Source organism: Microchirus variegatus, assembly GCF_963457635.1.
Source record: "Microchirus variegatus genome assembly, chromosome: 23".
NCBI classification, from domain to species: Eukaryota; Metazoa; Chordata; class Actinopteri; order Pleuronectiformes; family Soleidae; genus Microchirus; species Microchirus variegatus.
In genome coordinates, this window is record NC_139824.1 from 16,122,404 (window position 1) to 16,145,359 (window position 22,956).

Below are 22,956 nucleotides of genomic sequence, written 5' to 3' on the forward strand. Positions count from 1 at the left end.
ATAAAGATTAAACACTGCAGATTAATCACAGAACTGTTCTGTTTTTATGCAGAAAGAAAGCAGAGCCATGAAAACCCTCTTTTTTTCTCTTTTGTATTGATTAGCTCGGTTATGCTCTCTGACCTCCACATGCAGTTTGAGTGCTGGCAAAATGAAGACACAGTTGACTAATTATTATTTTCTCGTTTGACCCAGAGAAAGTAAAAAAAAAAAAAAAAATGTTTGCCAAACCTGGTACTGATGGTTTTCTAAAATGTTTTTGTCCACAAGCCAAAAATGATTCAGTTTTAATGATTTCTTTGTTGTGTGAAGCAAAGGAACGAAGGAGATATTCACATTTAAGAAGCTGAAAAATAAAAAAATGTGTTTTTAATTATTGAAAATAAACAACAAAAACACTCAAACCCATTATAAAACTAGTTAATAATCGAATAATGGTTGCAGCCCTGTTAACAAATGCATAAATGTACATTTACACTATGCACTGTAAAAAAAAAAGTTGAGAAAACTCAACATTTCAAGGCAATGTAAAGTTTATCTCACAAAATAATATTAGTTGATATAACTATTTAAAAACTTTTGTTGGGCTGTAAACTCAAAAATTGATTGCATCAAGTTGCCTTGAAATTTAGGGTTTTCTGTTTTACAGTGTATGTATGTATAATCCATTTAACTATTGCACTGTAAAAAAGCAAAAGTCCAAATTTCAAGGCAACTTAGTTTTTGAGTTTACAGCCAAACAAAAGATCTTGAGTTTTTAAAAAGTTCCATCAACTTATATTATTTTGTTACTTGTAACTTGTAAGTTAGAGTTGAGCCAAGTCGAAATTCAAAATTCTATTTTTTTTATTTAATTTTCATTTAGCCAAACTGTTTGAAAACAGAATTTTGAGTTTATCTAACAAAATAATTTCAGTTGATGGAATTTTTTAAAAACTCAAGCTCTTTTGTTGGGCTGTAACCCCAAAAATTGATTACAGTGAGTTACCTTGAAATTTTGAGTTTACTCAACTTTGTCTTTGTTTTACAGTGTGTGTAGACGTCCATAGATTACTGCAGATCGATGGACTCCATGAGTCCAGCTCCCTGTGTGCTGTATGATTGGATCTAAATGCTACAAACGGGTCAAAGTCTGCCCCTCCATCATCTTCCTCCTGCTGTTTGCTTTGCTCGCGTTAGATCACACTGCAGCGAACGTGAGTCGGCAGATCTGTAGCACAAGCGCCGGACGTACGTACGAGGAGGTTCACCTGAAGATCTGGCCATGGAGAGCGTGAAGTGTGCTGTCGTCTTCCTGGGTCTTCTCTCTTTGGGACGAGCTGCTCCTGTGGACAGCTGTGGCAGTCGGGTCAAACCAATAACACTCAGCAATGAGGACGTAAGTGCTTTTTACTTTCTGTTTCCAAACCTCCAAATGCTGCTAAATCCCACACATTCTTCCTAAAATATTGTTATTGATGCCATATTCCGATATTTTTATTAACGGTTACCTAAACTTGTATCTGCGACGGTGATTTACTGTAATGGAGAACTATACATAAACATTTAAGGCCCATTTAAAGAACTGTACTGTAACCAGTTCATGCAAAATACAAACACTTATGTCGTGAATGCACCCAAAACTATGCATTTAACTTTTTACTTCTTACTTCTTTACATTCTCGCTTGAAAGAAAGGGTGTTTGCTTTCACTACCGTTCAAAAGTGTTGAGTCATCTATACAAATTTTTGTTGTTTTCCATTAAAAGTCACTTTTATTGCAAAATGAATAGAAACTAATATAGTCAAGACATTGACAAGATTAGAAATAATGATTTTTATCCAAAACAATACACTTTGCGACCAGCAAAACTGTTTTCAGCTGTGCTAACATCGTCGAACAAGGGTTTTCTAATCATCCGATAGCCTTCTAACGCCATTAGCAAACACAATGTAGCTAGAATAGTCGTTTACCACATTAATATATATTAGACATACGCTACCGTTCAAAAAATTTCGGGTCACCAAAACCGTTTTCAGCTTAGTAGCAAACGATTAGCATTAGCCATTAGCGTTAGCAAACACAATGTACCATTAGAACGCTGGAAATGGGCCTATATACACCTATGTACATATTTCTTTAAAAACCAGACGTTTGCAGCTACAATAGAATAAATATTAGATATACACTAGCGTTCAAAAGTTTGGCCTCACCTTTACAATTTTTGTTGTGTTTTCCATTAAAAGTCTAAACTTTTATTCATCAAAAGAGTTGCAAAATGAATAGAAAATATAGTCAAGACATTGACAAGATTAGAAATAATGGTTTTTATTCCAAATAATCATTTTGTCCTTTCGTCAAAGAACCAGCAAAACCGTTTTCAGCTTATTAGCAAACGATTAGCATTAGCCATTAGCGTTAGCAAACACAATGTACCATTAGAACACTGGAAATGGGCAGCTTGAATAGTCGTTTACCACATTAACAATGTATAGAGTGTATTTATGATTCATTTAATGTTATATTCATTGAAGAAAAGTGCTTTTCCTTCAAAAATAAGGACATTTCTAAGTGAGCCCAAACTTTTACGGCAGTGTGTATACGGTTAGCCTTCATTTTAACAGTTATTGTCTAGTTTTTAAGTCCATTATGAATTAAATGTTAAATATTATCTATAGCATGTCAAATACACGGAATCTTTCTGAGAAAGATGTGGACGAAAACATCAACACCTGCTTTGTTTTGCTCCAGATGCTGGGCAGGTGGCTGTACGTCGGGGGGAGCTCTGACCTCCCGGGAAGCCGCTCCCTGGGTCACCTGATGACCAGTGTTTGGCTGGACATCAGTGCCACGGCCCACAGTGACGTCCTTCATCTCATCCAGACTCAGAGAATGTAATCATGACTTCATTGCATCCACAAAAAAAAAACACAACACGCCATAGGGAGAGTTCAACTTAATTTGTATAGCACCTTTCATACGAGGGCTGCAGCTCAAAGTGCTTCACGGTAAAAGGAAAATAAAATGTCGTGGGTGGAATAAAAAAAGGAGCTCGTCAAAGACTAGAGTGAAAAGACGAGTTTCTAAGTCGTCTTTTCACTTTACAGTGGCTGCTTAATTCTGTTAGTTCAGCGGTCTGCGATCTTATACAGATATACTGCATATAAACACTTATAGAAATAAGGGTTCCAAAAGGGTCCTTCTACAAGGGCTGAGGTTCTATCTGGAACCATTTGCTTCTGAAAAACCTTTCGGGAAGGGTTCTTGGTAACACTAATGGTTCCAGTAAGAACCATTTTGATCCAGAGAACCCTTTAAAACCCCTTTCCTGAATAAAGGGTTTTAAAAGGGTTCTTCTTGGTGGAACCCTCCAAAAGGGTTCCAGGTAGAACTTTTTCATAAAGGTTCCACCTGGATCCAAAAAGGGTTCTCCTCTGAGGACAAGCTGAAGAACCTTATACGGTTCTACTAAGCACTTTTATTTCTAAGAGTGTAGTTAGTCATACACTCTTAGAAATAAGGGTTCCAAAAGGGTTCTTCTACACGGGCTGAGGTTCTACCTAGAACCATTTGCTTCTGAAAAACCCTTTCCTGAATAAAGGGTTTCTCAAGGGTTCTTGGTAACACTAATGGTTCCAGTAAGAACCATTTTGATCCAGAGAACCCTTTGAAACCCCTTTCCTGAATAAAGGGTTTTAAAAGGGTGGAACCAGGACAAGCCGAAGAACCTTGTATGGTTCTATTTAGCACTTTTATTTCTAAGAGTGAGTATATATATGTCTAAAAGCAGGATATTTTATTCCAGAAAAACACAGAAAACTGTTGACATTTCATTACATTTAATACCCAACCTCTTATAAATGTGGATCCGGGGCTTCACATGTGCACTTCTTCTTGTTTACTTATTTACTTTACATTTAAGTGTCGGGAATGTTTCTTCTTCTTCTTCTTCTTCTTCTTCTTCTTCTTCTTCTTCTTCGTGTCACAGATCGGGGAAATGCTCGAGCTTAACGTACAACGTGACCTTTGAAAACAGCACGATGTTGATCGGTAAGTGAGGGACACTGTGAGGGACAGGATACTTTTCAATCTGCTGCATTCACATAGATTAAACACATTATTATCTGTGTGTGTGTGTGTGCGTGTGTGTGTGTGTGTGTGTTACAGAGAAACCCTTCTACCTGAGAGAAGTCTACCTGCCGACCAACTGCTCCGACTGTCTGACCGTCTACGAAGAAATCGTCTCGGGGAAACAAACGTTCACCAGTTTTATGCTGTTCAGTAAGACACAAATTGACCCTCCATGGACACAATAAACCACATAACTATTATTATTATTATAAAATCCCTTTGCAGCTTCTGTACTCTGCTTTTAACATGTTTTTTTTTAACACAAAGGTATGTTGTAATAATTTAGTAAATGGAGTTAAAAAATGTATTGTAAAATAACCCCCAGTTTATTGTTGTTTTCCTTGCAGGCAGAAAGAAAAGCGTTGAACCTGTTTTCGTCGAGACGTTTGAGAAACAAGCAGAATGTCTTGGAATGCCATCGCCGATAATGATAAACACAGACTACGGTGAGATGTTTTTTAAAAAAAACTCTATTTCTAGAGCACATTTAAAACAACCGGGGCTTCACCAAAGTGCAGATTAAAAGCAAATACAGACTCTAACAGCCCGCCACATCATTTTATGTGGCCCGCGAGGTCAATGCTGCTTTAAAGGTGAAGTAAGTAGTTTATAGTGACATCTAGAGGAGAGGCTGAAATTTAACAACAACAAAGAACTGCTCCTCTGCTCACCCCCCCCCCCCAGTGTATATAAGGTTAGTCTTCATTTTAACAGTTATTGTCTAGTTTTTAAGTCCATTAATAATTAAATGTATTTTTTGAGTGTATTTAAAAAATACATGACTTTTTGAAACACTACGAAAAATGAAACAAAAACTATTATAGAACGACTCGACAATGCAGGAGCACATAATATGTATAAGAGAGTGGATTTTGGGTCATATAAACCCATAAATACTACACAGTGTCCCTTTAAGGCGTGTGTTGACCATAAACCACATTTCCCACAATGCACGGCGATGCAGCGTACCATTGTATATGCATCATGCGACGAATGGAATTGAGATTGAAATATGATCCCAAAATGTCCAGGAAGAGAAAGATTGATGCAGACGGACGGCCGTTTCAAGAAAGATGGGAAGGAGAATACGTGTTTGTGCTTCAAGGAGAAAAAAAATGGTGTGTCTTTAGCGTTATGAGGTGGCGTCGGTCGCCATTTTTGACACCAAACAAGGAGTCAAGTGTGCCAAAGTTAGCCTTCGGAATGTGTTCACAAAAGCCAGAACCAAAAACGTTGCGGCGGTGAAAGCTATAGCTTTATTGTGGCTCTTTCTGAGTCTTTTTTACTGAGGGTACGTTTACATTTAGTGACATTTATTCTGTGTGACAGTTACATCTGGCCCTTTGAGGGCAACCATTATACTTGAGTTTGACACCCCTGCAATACAGCCTGGGGTCACCTTTAGGTTTTTAGCCTCATAAAACGTGCTTAAAGACTATCAGCCTCCACACTCTGATGATACAATGATGAGATACTTTATTTTAAATGTGTGTGTGTTGACAGAAATGTGCCCGGACAACATCCCGCCCTCTGAGGGCCTCAGCGCCCTCAACTCCATGCTCGAGGCGAAGACGGGACACCGAGTGGCCAGATTTCTGGACGCCATTTTTGACATGTTTGTGAACTGATTCATGTGTACGTTTGGAAAACGCCTACAATTTAGTTTCATATAACAGAATGTTACGGGAATGCGAGAATAATGAGGACAATTGACAAATAAAAATGGAAGCAATTGACTTATATTTGAACTTGTCTGGACTTTACCCCCTTCCCCCCCAAGTCCAAAGTACACAACAAAGTGTGTATTTGTTCCACCGCTGACACAATTGCAACACAAGTGTAAACAGCCGAGGACTCTGTGTGGGATGAAGCTTTAAAGTGTCGTCGGTGACATACGCTGCTTAAAACAGATCCAGGATCGTGATGGGAGTGGTGTGCGTTGCCGTGGCTGTGCTCAGCTTCCTGTCTGCGGCACAGTCAGCTCCTGTGACCGACTGTGACAGTCTGATTCAGACGGTTCAAATCCAGGGAATAGAGCAGGTATGGAACAGCGGATGTTGCTTGGAGAGAGGGGGGGGGGGGTTGTTTGAGGTCGTCATAGTTGACAACACCAAAGTCCAGAGAGAAAATCTGCAGAACTGCTGGTCTACAGTTGGTGTAGCGGTTAGCCCCGGTTGGAACAAGGGCCTTTCTGCATGGAGTTTGCATGTTCTCCGGGTTTTCCCCGGGTTCTCCGGGTTTTCCCCGGGTTCTCCGGCTTCCTCCCACATCCCCATTTGGGGATTAGGTGAATTGGTCGCTCTAAATTGGACCGTAGATGTGAGAGTTGAGTGAATGGTTGTTTGTCTCTACATGTGGCCCCTGCGATGGACTGGCCCAACTGTCCAGGGCGTACCACGCCTGGCTATCGGACCCTCCGGTGGTAGATAATGGATGGATGGATGGAGGCAACTGTGGATCGGCAAGTCCTGTGTTCTGTGAAGAGCCATGATTTAAAATGAGCTGCTTTTCTCTGTGGACTTTGGTGCGGGGAAAGTGAGCGGTTTCCATGTTTCCAGCCAGAAAAGGGTTGTTGTCGTTGACTGAATTTATTAATTTATTCTTAAGATATTGTACGCTACCGTTCAAAAAGTTTTGGCACATTTAGAAATGTCCTTATTTTTGAAAGAAAGCACTTTTTTTTTTCAATGAATATAACAATAAATTAATCATAAATACACTCTATACATTAATTAATGTTAATGTGGTAAACGACTATTCTAGCTGCAAATGTTAGTGGTTTTTAATGGAATATGTACATAGGTGTATAGAGGCCCATTTCCAGTGTTCTAATGGTACATTGTGTTTGCTAATGCTAATCGCTAATGCTAATAAGCTGAAAACAGTTTTACTGGTTCTTTGACGAAAGGGCAAAAATTATTATTTGGAATAAAAATCTTTATTTCTAATCTTGTCAATGTCTTGATGAATAAAAGTCTGACTTTTAATGGAAAACACAACAAAACTGTATAGGTGAGCCCAAACTTTTGAACGCTAGTGTATATCTAATATTGATACTCTATACGTTGTTAATGCGGTAAACGACTATTCTAGCTGCAAACGTTTTTAATGGAATATATACATAGGTGTATAGAGGCCCATTTCCACTGCTCTAATCGTACATTGTGTTTGCTAATGCTAATCGTTTGCTAATAAGCTGAAAACCGTTTTGCTGGTGCTTTGACGAAAGGGCAAAAATTATTATTGGGAATAAAAATTATAATTTCTAATCTTGTCAATGTCTTGACTATATTTTCTATTCATTTTGCAACTCGTTTGATGAATAAAACTCTTAACTCTTTTAATGGAAAACACAACAAAATTGTATATAGGTGACCCCTAAACTATTCCTTTAAATCCATGAATGTAAACTGTCACTTTACACTTTAAGTGAGCTGTGATGCGTTTCAGCTGCTGGGCAAATGGATCTACATCGCAGAAAGCACGAGCATCACTGGATCCAAACAGATCACGTCGCTGCTTGTGGATAATGCCTGGGTCAAAATGACTGCCGCTAACGAGAGCGACGCCATCGACAGCTATCACGCCCAAAAGATGTAATCTTAACCCTACATTTAAGCGTTTAAGTGTCATGATGTCTTTTTAACCATTTTTGACTCTGTATTTGTAAAAAGGTTTGGCAAATGCTTCGCTGTCAGAACTAAAATGACCGTGCAGAACAACACCATCTCCATGGGTGAGTAATTACTCTCACTGACGATCGTGCGGCTGCACAAACAGACCTTCGTCCACGCCGTTTACTCCACTAACACGCGTGTGCATACATGTGTCCGCAGCCAAACCTTTGCTCGGATCTGCTCAAGTGTTGAAATCCGGCTGCGCCGACTGCCTCGTCGTTCTGTCGAAAAACACCGTTTTTGGACGAGCACACAGCGGTCTGCAGCTCCTCAGTAAGACCGAGTTCAGTACAAATAAAGTCCGAAAGTCCCTACGAATGGAACTGATAACTAACTTTACTGGCTTTAAAACCAGCAGATTTTACTCTTTGTGTTATATATATTTTTTTAATCCTTTAAAGGTGCATTATGTAATAAATCTAAAGCAACTATTTCGTAAAAATGCTCCTAATATGTCACAGAGACTCAGGAATAATGTTCATATAACGAACTGAACTCACCAACAACAACAGTACAGACAAAATATTCGCATTAAAAAAAATATTTTGCAGACTGCAAATCATGTTTATGTTTTGAAATCATGTTTTGACATGTGGCGCCACCTACCGCCGTCTACCAATCATTGCAGTCAGTAGAGTCCGAGCTGCCGAGCAACCACGGGTTGCCAGTTAGGTCAGAAAACAAAACCTAAAAGACCTTGATATTTTGAATTCGAGTGTAGTAACTGTTTTTGGCCACATTCTTACATATGGCGCCTTTAAGGCCATGTGATTCATGAAACCCTATCATGCTAATTAGAATCTGTCATAATCCAATAATATCATACATTATTAGATTTACGCCCAGTATTTTTCTACTTCTATCTATAAAAAACTAGGTCAATTTAGGGAGTTTTACTGTGTCAGGAAGGGAATATACACTAAGCCTTACCCTTACGTTTTTTTGTATATACTGTATATACATATACTTGTGTATACAAGTTTTTTGTTGCCTTTAAATAACACATTTTTCCCTGCTGCATTTGACTTCTTTGCACACGATCTGTCCATCAGGCAAGAGAACGAACGTGTCCACTGCTGAGCTGCAAGAGTTCATGAAGCAGATTGAATGTCTGAATTTGCCACCACCTGCTGTCCTGAGCGCAGATAAAGGTCATTTGAATTTGAGTCTTTTGTCATAGTATTTATAGTTGCTTTTGTGTTTATTTTAAAATAAATCTACGTTCGTCTGCCTTGCAGGGTTGTGCCCAGGTGAGTCGTCCTCTCAGGAAACCATCGATGTCACCAGTGACATGGAAAACCTGGATTCTCAAGTCGCGGAACTGACGGAGACGATCGAGAGTGCGGTGAAGGCATTCGCTGATCTGTTCACCTCTGCATGACTGGATTAAAAAACGCAAATGAACAACACATCAGTAATGTTGTAACATGCTGACATAAGGACTGTGTCATGTCTGTGTGAAGACAATAAAGACAAGTCAAAGATGAATAATATATCTATCTATGTAGAGCAGGGGTGTCACACTCATTTTCATTTTGGACGAATACTATAGTATGAGGTTTTTGTCAAATTTTGGACCAAATTTTTTTTTCACAAAAAATTGTCACATTTTGGACGACATAGTTAAGTATGCCGTTTTTTGTCAAATTTTGAAAAATTAGTATAGTATGAATTTTTTGTCAAATTTTGGACCGAAAATTTTTTTTCACAAAAAAAATTGTCAAATTTTGGACGACATAGTTAAGTATCATGTTTTTGTCAAATTTTGGACCAAATTTTTTTTTTCACAAAAATTTTTTAGATTTTGGAAGACATAGTTAAGTATCATGTTTTTGTCAAATTTTGGACCAAACATTTTTTCATAAAAAATTATCATATTTGAACAATATAGTATGACGTTTTTTGTCAAATTTTAGACCAACATTTTTTTCTCACAAAAAATTGTCCAATTTTGAACAACATAGTATATATGACATTTTTGTCAGATTTTGAACAACATAGTATAGTATGAAGTTTTTGTCAAATTTTGGACCAAAATTTTTCTTTCACAAAAAATTGTCAGATTTTGGACGACATAGTAAAGTATCATGTTTTTGTCAAATTTCGGACCAAAAATTTTTTTCATTAAAAAATTATCATATTTGAACAACATTGTATAGTATGCCATTTTTTTTGTCAAATTTTGGGCAAAATAGTATAGTATGACGTTTTTGTCATATTTTAGACCAAAAAAAAATTTCTCAAAAAATTGTCAAATTTTTAACAACATAGTATAGTATGACGTTTTTGTCAAATTTTGGACCAACATTTTTTTTCATACAAAAAATTGTCAAATTTTGAACAACATAGTATATATGACATTTTTGTCAGATTTTGAACAACATAGTATAGTATGAAGTTTTTGTCAAATTTTGGACCAAAATTTTTCTTTCACAAAAAATTGTCAGATTTTGGACGACATAGTAAAGTACCATGTTTTTGTCAAATTTCGGACCAACATTTTTTTTCATTAAAAAATTATCATATTTGAACAACATAGTATAGTATGCCATTTTTTTTTTGTCAAATTTTGGGCAAAATAGTATAGTATGACGTTTTTGTCATATTTTAGACCAAAAAAAAAATTCTCAAAAAATTGTCAAATTTTTAACAACATAGTATAGTATGACGTTTTTGTCAAATTTTCGACCAAATTTGTTTCTCACAAAAATTTGTCCAATTTTTAACTACATAGTACAGTATGACGTGGTGGGCCACATCTGGCCCCCGGGCCTTGAGTTTGACACATGTGATCTAGAGTCTTATATATTATAATGATATTTAATAAAGAATAGTGGCTGGCTGCTATTTTTGTTGTATGTTCCGGTTCCAGAGGTATTTGCGCGCGCATCGCACCGCGGGGACGAGCACGTGCACGTAGAGGAAGTGGAAAGACGGAAGAAAAGGACGAGAAATAAACTTGCAAACTAAATGAATGGTTACAATGGTGAGTTACGGAGACTTTGCCGCACCGACACGTGCTCACTTATTCCGATGTTGTTTAACATCGACTCATCTATTGTCCGGTCGACGATCGGTCAACGATCGCTGTAGTCGAACCCGGCCGCCATTCGCAATTTCCGCGGTGATTGAACCGAACCAACCGCTCAAAAATTTGACTGTGCCCCTGTATTATGAGCTTTATGACACGTGCACTAACGCGGCCCAGAGCGAGCTGACCTACTTCCGGATTTCAAAATAAAGCATGAAAACAAAAGAATACGCTCACCAGCCATTGATTGGTTCAGTACACGTGCAAACACAATAAAGAGTGGTCTACATACCTTGGTTTTTTGTAGAGGTCACATAGAGAACAATATTTTTCGCACTTTTTAGCAACACAAATATATCTATCCATTCTGTTATTGTTGGGGATTCCTTATTCAACGTTTTCTGTTTATTGCTTTTTGTAATACATTTGTATGTATATATATATATATATGTAGGGCACTACCAGCTTTGTTGTTTTTTCTGTCTGTCAAATTCTGTGATTTGAATTTGGAATGAATTGATGCAACTTAAAGCTGGTCTTATATATTAGTGATCTGTCAACATGTGTATGATATGTCTTTAAATGAAATAGTAGGATTAAATAAGGTCACACTCCAGTATTAACAGAGCTGTGTTATTGTTCAAGTGTAATAAGGGTGTACATCATGCTAAATACTACCTCTACACCCGTAGAGGATATATATATATATATATATATATTTTTTTTCTTCAGAAAAATGTTTACAAACAAAAAAAACTGCATACATATTTTCTGGATGTGATCCAGCAAAGTGAAATAGAAATAATTATCCTCTATTCGTCGTTATCTGCACAGTACTGTATGTATACATACATATGTGTGTGATAATAACATATATTGCTTTATTCTGTTTGTTGTTATTAGTAATTGTATAATGATTATATATCCAAAATGCATAATTAATTAATATATTAAAGGTCATATTTATGATATTGAATTGTGTTTTTATTTGTGATATTGAATTGTGTTTGTGCTTTTATTGTGAAATCGGTTCTGACGTGTTATTTTTTTACCGTAACACTCCGTATAGACGCACAACACAAAAACAACGACGGTGTTTCCCGTAGAGGAGGCAGGCTTTTTGACTGCAGTGGTCTCTCCGGCAGTTTTCAAACAGACTCGCTCGACCGTCCTGGAGCCGTCCGCCGTTTCTCAGTCACACCCAGCCGCCACTAAAGTGGTGTTCGAGCACCGGAACTCTACCAAAGCTGCCGCGCATCCAGCTCGCTGCTGTAAGCAGGACCCGCGGGGTTTATTTCTCCCTTGTGGGAAAAGTTGTCCGCGGTTGTGCTGCTAGTGGAGCCGCGGCCGGGGCCTGCAGTCGACGAGGAGGCTGCATGTGTGTGAAGCCCACAGCTGGCTGGCGAGGAGTGGAAGTGATCCACACACGGGCGTTGTTTGTCAGCGGAACACTCGAACATGTCGGCCCAGGCGCAAATGCGGGCCATGCTGGACCAGCTCATGGGCACGGGGAGAGACGGTGAGCTCGGCTGCCCGTGAGCACCGCAAACTGGGGCAGGAGTTTTGAGTTGTTGCTAGTAGCGTTAGCCACAGCCGCGAACTTAGCAGTCTGCCACACAGTGACAGGCGGGCACGCTTCGCATGTAGCCGAGCTAGCTCGCATGAGGCTAGCCAGCCGGTTAGCTACCTGTTGTCTTAAAGTTGACTCGGCACGTTTAGATGCGAGGAGCAGCTACGAGCCTCTCATGCTAACATGTTAGCATTAAACTTGGTCCTGGACTAAGTGGCGTCATTTTTCGTTACCTAATGATGTCATTTTAACCAGAGTTTTTATCCCAGTAGCTAACTTTAAGCTCTATCGGTAAGGTCATGTAGGATAATGTGGTGCCATTACTTGTTATGTTGGCGTTTATGTTGATCTTTTACACGATATTGGTCTATTGTAACAGAGGAGCCACGATTCATGAAAGGTTTTTATTGTATTTATTGACATTTTGTTGGAATGAGTGATATAAATGTTGTGTGAGAATTATGCAAATATTCAAACTGATGCATGAGACGTTCACTGTACTGTACTGCTCTGGTTGTGATGATCATTCATGTGCTGTCCTGTGTTTGTTTTTGCAGGAGACTCCATGAGGCAGCGAATTAAGTTCTCAGATGAGCGTGTTTGTAAAAGTCATCTTTTGGACTCATGTCCTCATGACATCCTGTCAGGCACCGTGAGTTATCTTACTTACATTTATGTCTTTACACACACAGCGTCATGTATCGTTCATTTAATCAGGGCAACGGACCATAACGAGGGTGAGGAAATGAAACCTTAATGCTTTGATGTCTGTCTGATTTGTGCAGAGAATGGACCTGGGGGAGTGTATAAAAGTCCACGACCTGGCCCTCAGAGCAGACTACGAGATCGCCTCCAAGGAGCAGGAGTACTTTTTTGAGCTTGACGTGAGTGCCTCCGAGTGCAGCCGCTCTTAGGCTGTTTCTGATAATCACTCTGAACGCTCAGCTGTCTGTGGTGTGAAGTTAAAGTCGTGTAAAGTTGGTGGAGGTCCATCACAATCACACATACGCCCTCCTTATGATTTACTGTGTGTCACAATAGTTAATGAGGGGGAATCGATGATATGAAGCACATTACTTCCAGTTAGTCTCTCTTGTGGAGTTTGTCCTGCATAAATCACATTTTTAATCTCCGTGCTTCGGCTATATAATGAAAGTTTATTTTCACTTAAATGGGGCTTGAACTAAAATTATTCCAGACACCAGTTTGTTGTGTTTCTGCTACTCTTATTGTGGTTTTGAACTTGTATATGAGCACAAAACAACAAACTTAATTGCGGTAAAGCATTCAAAGTGACTATATTTCAAAGTGTGTGTGCAATGCATAATCATTGTATTGTTCTTTTGTTGCATTTCTAATGGATAAAAAAAGGTCTCTTTTCATGATATACAGTATATTGTTATTGAATTATTGATGGCACGCAATAGCAGCCACATACTGAACTCTTGTGTGATGTTATTCAACAATGACACTTTAAGAACTCTGTTTAATGATCCATTTCTTTCAGGCGACTGAACACCTCCAGTCCTTCATCGCAGACTGTGACCGCAGGACCGAGATGGCCAAGAAACGACTCGCTGAAACGCAGGATGAGATCAGCGCTGAAGTGGCTGCAAAGGTGAAAAACCTTCACTGTTGTCTCACTTATTGATTATCGTCCAAAATGATTAGAAATTCATATATACGGACCATAATCCTCAAAATATGTATAATGGCACATGGCTGTTGTTTTTCAAAGTATCTCAGGCATTAGCAAGAAGTAAAGCTATAAAAGAAATATTACTTCACATTTGTGTGTACTATGTGCAGTACAAAGTAAAGTTGGTAAGACCTACTATGAACAGACTTTATCTCCGGTCTAATAGTCCTGCCGTAGCCACCAGACAGTTTCATTTGCAGAGTTAAAACTACAGGGATTCATTTCTGCAGTAAAGACTGTAGGTGGCGCTGAGAGCTCATGTACACTCTTTTATGTCCTACCTTCAGAAAACCCCTGCATGTTAAAACTGGACTTTAAATGTCGATTGACTCCCGTAAGACACTCGCTCACCACCGAGGCCACAGAAACACATAATGCAACTGTGTGAAAGAATTTCTTTATTTGAAAACTTCATTCTCCATGTTTGTCTCTGCCGTGGAAAAGGCCGAACGTGTCCACGAGCTGAATGAAGAGATCGGGAAGCTGCTGGCCCGTGCGGAGCAGCTCGGCAGCGAGGGGAACGTCGATGAAGCCCAGCAGCTGCTGGAAATGGTGGAGAAGACCCGGGCCTTAAAGAAAGAAGCTGAGGTCTGACATTGAATTACGACGAATATTGTGTTTTAATTAATGTAACTGGTTGCTTCTCCACTTGCGTCTTACACGCCTTTTGTTTGTGCAGGATGTGTATAGAAACTCCATGCCGGCGTCCAGCTTCCAACAGCAGAAACTCCGCGTGTGTGAGGTGTGCTCCGCTTACTTGGGTCTGCACGACAACGACCGACGTCTCGCCGACCACTTTGGCGGCAAACTGCACCTCGGCTTCATTGAAATCCGCGAGAAGCTTGAAAAGCTGAGGGTGAGTAAGGGTTCGCCCTTTCAGCTGATAAGCCCAATTTATACTCCTGCGTAAAGTGCTCTACGTCGGTTACGGAGACCCCTCCACGTCGCCGGAGAGCCTCTCCGTCGCCTCCAGCTGCACCGAGCGACCACAGAAACTATATATATGCCATATCTTAATACACAAACCGGGACAGAAAAATATTTATTTCAGGTGAGAAAAGGCCACTGTTTCAATGTTATTCAGCTGCAACAACAACAACAGTCTTTCTCTCTAGCCAGAAGCACAACAACCTTGCGTAGCGACCCCTACTGATGGGGCGGAAAATTGCAGTGCGTATCCGGCACCGCAACGCAGGGGTCTCTGAGGTTACGCAGTCGTAGAAGTATAACGTGGCCTTAACGCAACGGCAATAGATCTGTCATTTGTGTTTTTTTTGTTTCGTTTTTTCTTCCCCCAGAAAGCGGTTCTAGAAAAACAAGAAAGAATGCGAACGAGAAGACGAGAGGAACGCGAGAGAGAATTTAATCGAGAGCGACAGTGGGAGGTGGACCGAGATCGGGACAGAGAGCGAGAGTGGGAGAGGGATAGAGGAGATAGAGGAGATCGGGAGAGGGAGCGTAGGAGGTAAGAGTTTCTTATTAGATTTTTTTTAAATACATAAGTGTGTTTAGTTTTGTGTCATTTTGTGAAGTTAAACTTCCATATGTCTGCTTTTGTTGCAGGTCAAGGTCAAGAAGTGGAGAACGTTACAGGTACGTCTGCCATCTGTGTATCATGTATTTTTTAAGAAATAATCTCAGTATGTTTTCATATGATTAATAATCTCATTGATGTATATTGTCATTGAGAAAATGTACGCTATGGCTCAGAGCCAACTTTTTCCAAGTTTTCCATTAAAAGTCAGACTTTTATTCATCAAAAGAGTTGCAAAATGAATAGAAAATATAGTCAAGACTTTGACAAGATTAGAAATAAGGAGTTTTATTCCAAATAAAACTGTTTTCAGCTGTGCTGGCATCATTGCAGAAGGGTTTTCTAATCATCCAATAGCCTTCTAACGCCATTAGCAAACACAATGTACCATTAGAACACTGGAAATGGGCCTTTATACACCTATGTACATATTCCATAAAAAAAACAGCAGCTAGAATAGTCGTTTAATAATGAACAATGAGTGTCTTTCTGATTCATTTAATGTTGTATTCATTGAAAAAAAGTGCTTTTCCTGACCCAAAACTTTTGAACAGACGTGTATCACTTCCCCGACTTCAATCTAAGAATCTGTAGTATATGGTTTTGTAATCTCTCTTTTGTAAAATGTTTGTAAAAGGGACGGAGGCAACTCGTCTTCCCATCACTCGAGACACCACCACTCCTCCTCCCGCTCCAGAGAAGAAGGAGGAGGAGGAGGAGGAGCAGGAGGTGGAGGAGCAGGAGCAGCAGCAGGAGGTGGAGGAGCAGGAGCAGGCGGTGGAGGAGGAGGAGGAGGAGGTGGAGGTGGAGAACGGGACAGAGAGAGGGAGAGGAAACATCGACACAAGGACAGACACCGCTCGCGCTCCCACTCTCACAGACACAAAAGGAAGAGGTGAGGATTATCGTCGGTGAATCCTGCACCGTCCTTAAACTGTTATCGAGCGCAGATTGTGGATTCTTTCTTTCTCCACCGCAGGTCTTCCAGGGATAGATCATCGCACACTCAAGAGCGAGAGAACTCTGCGTCCCAGGAGCGATGTAGAGAGGGGCCAGGAGGAGAGGGGTTGCGCGACGACAAGGCGGAGTTTGGAGACTGGGAGGACAGGGGGAGGTCCATCACCCCGGACACGGCCAGGGTCAAGGAACGAGAGCGCTCCCTGTCGTTCGAGCGGGACCGACGCTCCAGCTCAGAAGAGAGAGAGTCCGGCGAGATATAAGCAAAGGAGGAGGAGGAGGAGGAGGGGGGATGCCTCGGAAGTCTTTGATTTGCATATATTGTTCAGAAACAGGATCATGTTGGTACGGCTGTGGGCGTGAGAGTGCGTATGTTTGTGTGTGTGTGTGTGTGTGGGATCGGATAAGCTTTGTGTACGCGCTCGAAATGGAACATGTACATTAGAGCAGCAGTGACTAGTGGAGACTAAACGAGGAGGGAATAGCTTAATTGGTGGCGGTCAAAGGAAACATACCGACTTTTATAAATCTCTGAATTGTGAGACTTAAGTGTGCTTGAAACCGTACAGTCATATCTTTATTATGGCATCTTGTTCAGATGAGAGATGTGACAGAAATGGCACTTAAACGTCTTTTTATTTTACTCACAAAAAGTGCTGTTATTTCTTCTTCTTCTTTTTCTTTATTCTTCTTTTTTTTTTACCATTAGTTAAATCATTCATGTTTTTACTGTATTTTCAGTCCCGTCGGTTTCAGTCGCGACACGAAACGAGCCGTTACTGACGGAAGGCGTTCACGATGTTTGTTTATATTCACTGCCTTCCAGCCACGACGCACTCGTTTGGTGAATTAGATCCACGTCCTCGACAGGACGTCGCAATTAGGCTGTACTTTCAAAAATAAACTCAAATGAACCCCTCTTCTTTTTCACATGTGAAGGCAAACGTGTACTGTGCATACTATTTACACGCCGACAGCCGAGTGCTCCAGGGACACGTCTTCTTCTTGTTGATAACACAACCTTCGTTCACGGGAGGGATTTACTTTGCTGTGCCATCATAGTGAATAAAATGCTCTGCTATCATTCAAACAATGTTTTGTCCAGATTTCTGCCCATCTGTTCTTTTGATAATCATTAGCCCACAGTGGTATGTAAATATGCATTTGGGGATCAACTTATTATGCACACAAAGGTATCCAAATTGGTTATCTTGGTCTATTTAGATGAATTAGAATGTGCATGTGTACCAACTGAGATGGTGAATGATATAAGCAATGCAACTTCCAGGAAAAAGTATACAAAAAAAGGTTATTTTTGTCCAAATCAAACCAAAATTATGGTTCTATTTTAGGTTTATAATTTGCTGCTTTGTGAACTACCTTTCCTATGGAACAGTCCTCATCTGCTACTTGGATACACATTATTTTCTACATCAAAACAAATGCATTTCAGTCTTAAACAATTAATCAGTACCTTTCATTAAATATTAAAAAGTGGAACTTGTTCTTAGAAGTATCTTCATTAAGAAAAGGGAGTCCTTGCAGAATCTTTATTTTTGTTTTTAGCATTATTCCTCATTTAACATGTGGAGTGGGTTGAAAGTTGCGCCTCAGACACCTGCAGTACACCTGGCGTCCTGTAGGTGGCAGCATATCACCGTGCGTCAATGAAGAGAAAACGTCGTGACGTCAGACGCACGTTCGTAAAAATAGGCGCGAGCTACCGTCGGTTTCTGAGTGTGTGAACCGGTGTCGTTTGTGTGTAGTCGTGTTTACTTTGTTTTTGCTAAACTCAGGATGTCTTTACTGAAACCCTTCAGTAAACTACCGTGTTTAAACTCAGCCAACATCCTGGTGAGTGTGAAAAACACTGTCAAACACAAAGAGTGAAGAATATGTACGGTAAAATCGAGCGGCTCGTTATGCTAGCTGTCGCATAGCTAAGAAGAAATATCTACGCAGATAACGTAGATGTTTTGTACGTAGCGTAAACACATGATGTACAAACTGCTGGAGAGTGTATATAACGTTGTCTGCTGTGTTTTGTTTGGTTTATGGTGTACTACGTTCAATATTGTTGTTGTTTTTGTGTTGTTTTATCATGTGTTTGCCCTCCTGAGCTGGTGGAGAGTGACGAGGAGTTTCAGCAGAGTTTAGCAGACGCTCTGGTGGAGGAGACTGACGTCACTGTCAATGTGTGAGTTGTTATTAGTGTCCTGAGATCAAACAGGAAAAGTATATTTCATGGATGTATTATATGAATTATATATATATATATATATGAATTATATGTTCATATTATACATCCATGGTATATTTGTGTGAGTCCATTTGTTTTGTTTATGTATAAATGCCAGGGCTCTCGTCATGATTCAGTTGTATCGTGATACTTGGATGCGGTGTTAAATCTCTGATTTATTGAGATTCAACAAGTACTACAATACTTCTGTAATATGATAGTATATATATATATTATAATAATCTAAATTAAAGATAATTTTTTGTTAGTGAAGTGCCACATTAAAAATTACACATAAAATTAACTAATAATAACATTTAAAAATTAATATGTTCTTTAGCTTTGTAGCTCAGTGTTTACTGAACTGGGACTCTAAGGAAATATAATACTGAGTACAGCCTCTGAAAACATGACAGCATAAATGTCATCAATCGCAATTCTAAGGAGGAGAAAACTATTTATAAATAAATAATACAAAAGAAATTAAATATCTATCAAATTTTGTATACAGCATTTTTAATTTATAATACCACACTGTCAAAAGCAGAAAAATGTCCCTGTGAAATTCAGAGCACGAGCAAAATTTGGACCAAAACAAAGCGTTCAAGTAAAGTATGGTAAGTATAGATTTTATAAAGTATTTATAAAGTCATGTTTCTAGATAAACGGAGCACTTAATGAAGTGGCGCTTGGGTGTTCAGAGAGAGTCTTCTGTGTTGCCTTTCTATCATTTTAATAACCTTTAATAAGTCTTAACTATTCTCCCCGACCTCTGCCACTGGATGTTTTCTGTTCTCGGACCGTTCTCTGCTGAACCCTAGAGATGTTTGTATGCGTGACAATTAAATCGTAGTGAGTAGATCAACAGTTTATGCTGTAATTCACTGGGCTGCAGCCATGACATTAGCTCCTGATTATATGTTGTTGTCAGCGAGCAGTTGGTAGGTGTACTTGTAATAAAATCTTTGATGTGATTAAAGCACTGACAGGTCGGCTTTGCTGTAAATCAGTGACACCGCACAAACCTGACGTTTACTTTTCCGACCAGGAGACTGGCCAAGAGTCTGCCTCTGCCCGTGGAGAACGAGGAGAGTCGTCCAAGAATAGACCTGGTGGTAATGATCATAAATCTGACCTCAGAGCTCAGGTATGGACGCACGAGGTGAAATACCTGCTCTATGTCCAAATTCTGGTTTCCCAGACCTTATTACATTTACTCTGTCATGTAAGAATAAAGTAATAAAGCATAAGTCTGTGTTCTGTAACTTGTATTGTTTTTGTTTTTGCCGTAGTTTCCAGTCAGCCGAAGCTTCCCTGAAGCATTTGGACCCTGGATATTTCCTTGGAAAGGTCTGCTTCATGGTCACTAACGGTATGTCGTGAAAGGGACGAGCAAAATAAGGAAGTAATGAAGTTGTTTTTTATACCGTTTTACTTAAAATTGTTGGGGTGAAATGACCTTGTGACCTCCATCTCTGTAGCTCGTAGCGCTTCAGTCCCCACAGAGCGGCTGGACGCCGTCAGAAAGCTGGCTGCTTCGCTGCATTGTCCGCTGCTGTTCACCGAGGATCAGGTTTGTGCTTTAAATGGTTTACATTTAAGCCGTCATGTCGGGGACAAGTGCCCGCAGCAGATTTTTCACATTGTGTCGGTGAGTGCGGTCTTAACAAATGAGTTTCCTCAAGATGGATTGTTTGTTTTGTTTTTTTTGCAAAGGCCTGTAAATGGAAAACACAGGATAACGGTTATATCGAATGTTAATACTACAGAAGTGTTTTTATTTTGTCTCTGCAGTCTCATTCAAAAGCATCTCTGTGCCCTCTCCAGACACCAGATGGCGTGGCCAACGCCACGGAGAGGCTGCTGACCGTCTTGAAGGTGGCAGCCGGCCTCGTTCCCATGGCAACGCCTCTCTACCTGTCCAGTCTGACTCGATGCACGGTGCCCCTGGACATCGACCAGCCGAGCTTTGACTAGTTTGCGCGCAGCGTCGTCTTGTACAGTGTATTTATTCGCAGTAACTCTTCTTTTATTCGTTTTATTAGACGTTTTTTTTTCTTCCTCGCTGCTGCTTGTGTATATATTAGCTTAAAGGAAACGCGAAGAAGACGAGATGTACGACATCTGGAGTAATAAAAATTTAAAATGGCTGCTTTGGTTTCCTGGTATTGTGTCCACTGATTCTGGCTCAAGTGCGTTATTAGGAGACTGTAATAGGACAAAGGCAGGCAAAGTATATTTGCGTGGTGGATTCTGCTGTCATTGAGTGCTTTGTTTTTAAACGTACAAAAGAGGAAGTGCTTTTCAAATAGTTGCACAGATGCCTAATTATTCCTGCCGTTTGCTGCTTTGACGATGCTTAAATATCGCCCCATACTTTTGTTAAATTGTTGGACAAACCACAAAAAAACTATTTGACCCACTGTACGCCAAGTTGTCTGGGGGAGTGTGGGGGAATGCACAGAGGTTCCGTGCCTGGTGTCACGTCTGCATGCGTGTGCACACACACAATACACACCAACACTATTCATAGGTTATCATTCTGGCTGTGGTCCATCAGACAAGTTCAAGTTGGACACAAACTCTGTTTTGGCATCAAATCAAACTGGAAGGACAGTAAAGGGGTCATTGGGACGCATGAATGTCAGAGATAATAACGCCGGTATCTGTGGCTCTGTGGTGTCGTGCTTTATTTTCACTCGACAAGTCAGCAAAACAAAACACTTCCTTCTTGACACTTGTTGAAAACAAAGCAGAGCGTTTTTATTGTTTTAAGACAAAGAAAATTGAACTGTGAGTGACTGACAACACATGGTGGCACTGACACATTGTGGCGTGGTTTATGCAGCTCTACTCCCTTTTGGCAGGTTTTTTTACGCTCCGGTGACGTAGACGTTAGTGATACTAGACTAGTGAAATTAAAACTTTGACATTATGATGGAAAAGTCGAAGAATTGGCATTTCACAAGGATTACTCCTTGTGGGGACCATGTTTTCCTGTCCTTAATTTGCCTTGAGATAAGACTGACCAGCAAACACTGCAGTCTGAATGAACTCTGCGCTTCCCCTGACCAAACATGTCAAACAGACTCTCATATATTATCAATAATATATAATATATATAAATAAAATAGTAAGATTTTATTTAAATTCTGAAATATGTTTTATTCATATTTATTTCCTATTTGATTATTATTTGAGTTCTTATTATTATTATACTGCTTTAAGAATGAATTTATTTCAGTTATATCCGTATAAAGTAAACGAGAGACGAGAGAAAATACATAAAACACTGCACTTATTGTACAATTATAGTGCTAGACGACTAAAGCGTTTTATTCTCTTGTGTTTCACAATATACGATGTCTAGAAATTTCATAAAACTAGAAGTAAATTAAAATACGATAAAACAAAGAGAAGCGGTCCAAGAACTGACTCCTGAGGAACACCACCAGTCAATTTCATGCTCGGTGATTGTGAATTTTCAGTGGCTACACCAAAATCTTTTTTTAAATAGGAATAAAACGTTTTAAAATTTAAAATAACTAAAATTGTGGGATTCATAACCTTGAATAAGATCCATTGCAGGGCCAATATACAGAGGAAAAACATGCAAATGAGTACAAAGCATATGGAATTGTAAGATTCTGAGCATGAAAGGTGATCCAGGAAACTCTGTTTACAAAAATATGACATTATAGTTGTGTGTGTGTGTGTTTGTTCCAGTAATCTGTCAGAAATCTGTTTTTTTTAACCTCTAAATTAAAACTTTTATTGAAAATGTCAAAGCGTGACGTTAACTCTGAGGCTTTTCCACCTCCGCTTAGCCCCATGACTCCATCACAGGAAACCTTTGGGAAATGGGGCAATGTGGGCGTGTGTGTGTGTGCAGGTTTCAATACATGTTCATAAAACAGTATCCAGGACAGGTTTTTGTGTGTTCAGGGATAGGGTGACCTCACAGTGAATGGTGTCACATTACTTAGAAAGCGGAGAGGGGAACAACAGTCCACGTGGAGCAGGCTCACGTACAGTGACAGACAGTGGAGTCATTTCAAAGAGGCGGAGCTCATTTGTATTGAGGATTGATAGTTTACAGGAAGTGGAGGAGGCTGATTTGACAGGGACGAGATACCATC

At 39.7% G+C, this 22,956-nt stretch overlaps 2 protein-coding genes across 2 annotated transcripts; both read left to right on the plus strand.

Annotated features, from left to right (window-relative positions):
• Positions 1-11,958: 11,958 nt before the first annotated feature.
• On the plus strand, positions 11,959-17,591 carry LOC310943803 (putative RNA-binding protein Luc7-like 1). Its single transcript, XM_083909465.1, has 10 exons — positions 11,959-12,337; positions 12,946-13,040; positions 13,174-13,272; positions 13,896-14,006; positions 14,532-14,675; positions 14,767-14,943; positions 15,386-15,552; positions 15,651-15,680; positions 16,259-16,516; positions 16,601-17,591. The coding sequence occupies exons 1-10, from the start codon at positions 12,277-12,279 to the stop codon at positions 16,839-16,841; spliced, it is 1,383 nt and encodes a 460-aa protein (XP_083765591.1). The 5' UTR covers positions 11,959-12,276; the 3' UTR covers positions 16,842-17,591.
• A 784-nt stretch (positions 17,592-18,375) lies between these two features.
• pane1 (proliferation associated nuclear element) lies at positions 18,376-20,794 on the plus strand (the record flags this gene model as incomplete). The annotated part of the gene is made up of 6 exons (XM_083909480.1): positions 18,376-18,432; positions 18,699-18,775; positions 19,866-19,964; positions 20,110-20,189; positions 20,299-20,390; positions 20,645-20,794. 6 exons carry the CDS (start codon positions 18,376-18,378, stop codon positions 20,792-20,794), a joined length of 555 nt encoding a protein of 184 aa, XP_083765606.1.
• Positions 20,795-22,956: the final 2,162 nt, after the last annotated feature.

What these genes read in the sequence shown, in the direction of transcription:
- LOC310943803 (XM_083909465.1), top strand. Translation starts at nt 12,277, where the DNA reads ATGTCGGCCCAGGCGCAAATGCGGGCCATGCTGGACCAGCTCATGGGC. An exon ending in ATGACATCCTGTCAGGCACC is followed by an intron (nt 13,041 to 13,173) that starts GTGAGTTATCTT and finishes TGATTTGTGCAG; the next exon opens with AGAATGGACCTGGGGGAGTG. An exon ending in AGTACTTTTTTGAGCTTGAC is followed by an intron (nt 13,273 to 13,895) that starts GTGAGTGCCTCC and finishes CATTTCTTTCAG; the next exon opens with GCGACTGAACACCTCCAGTC.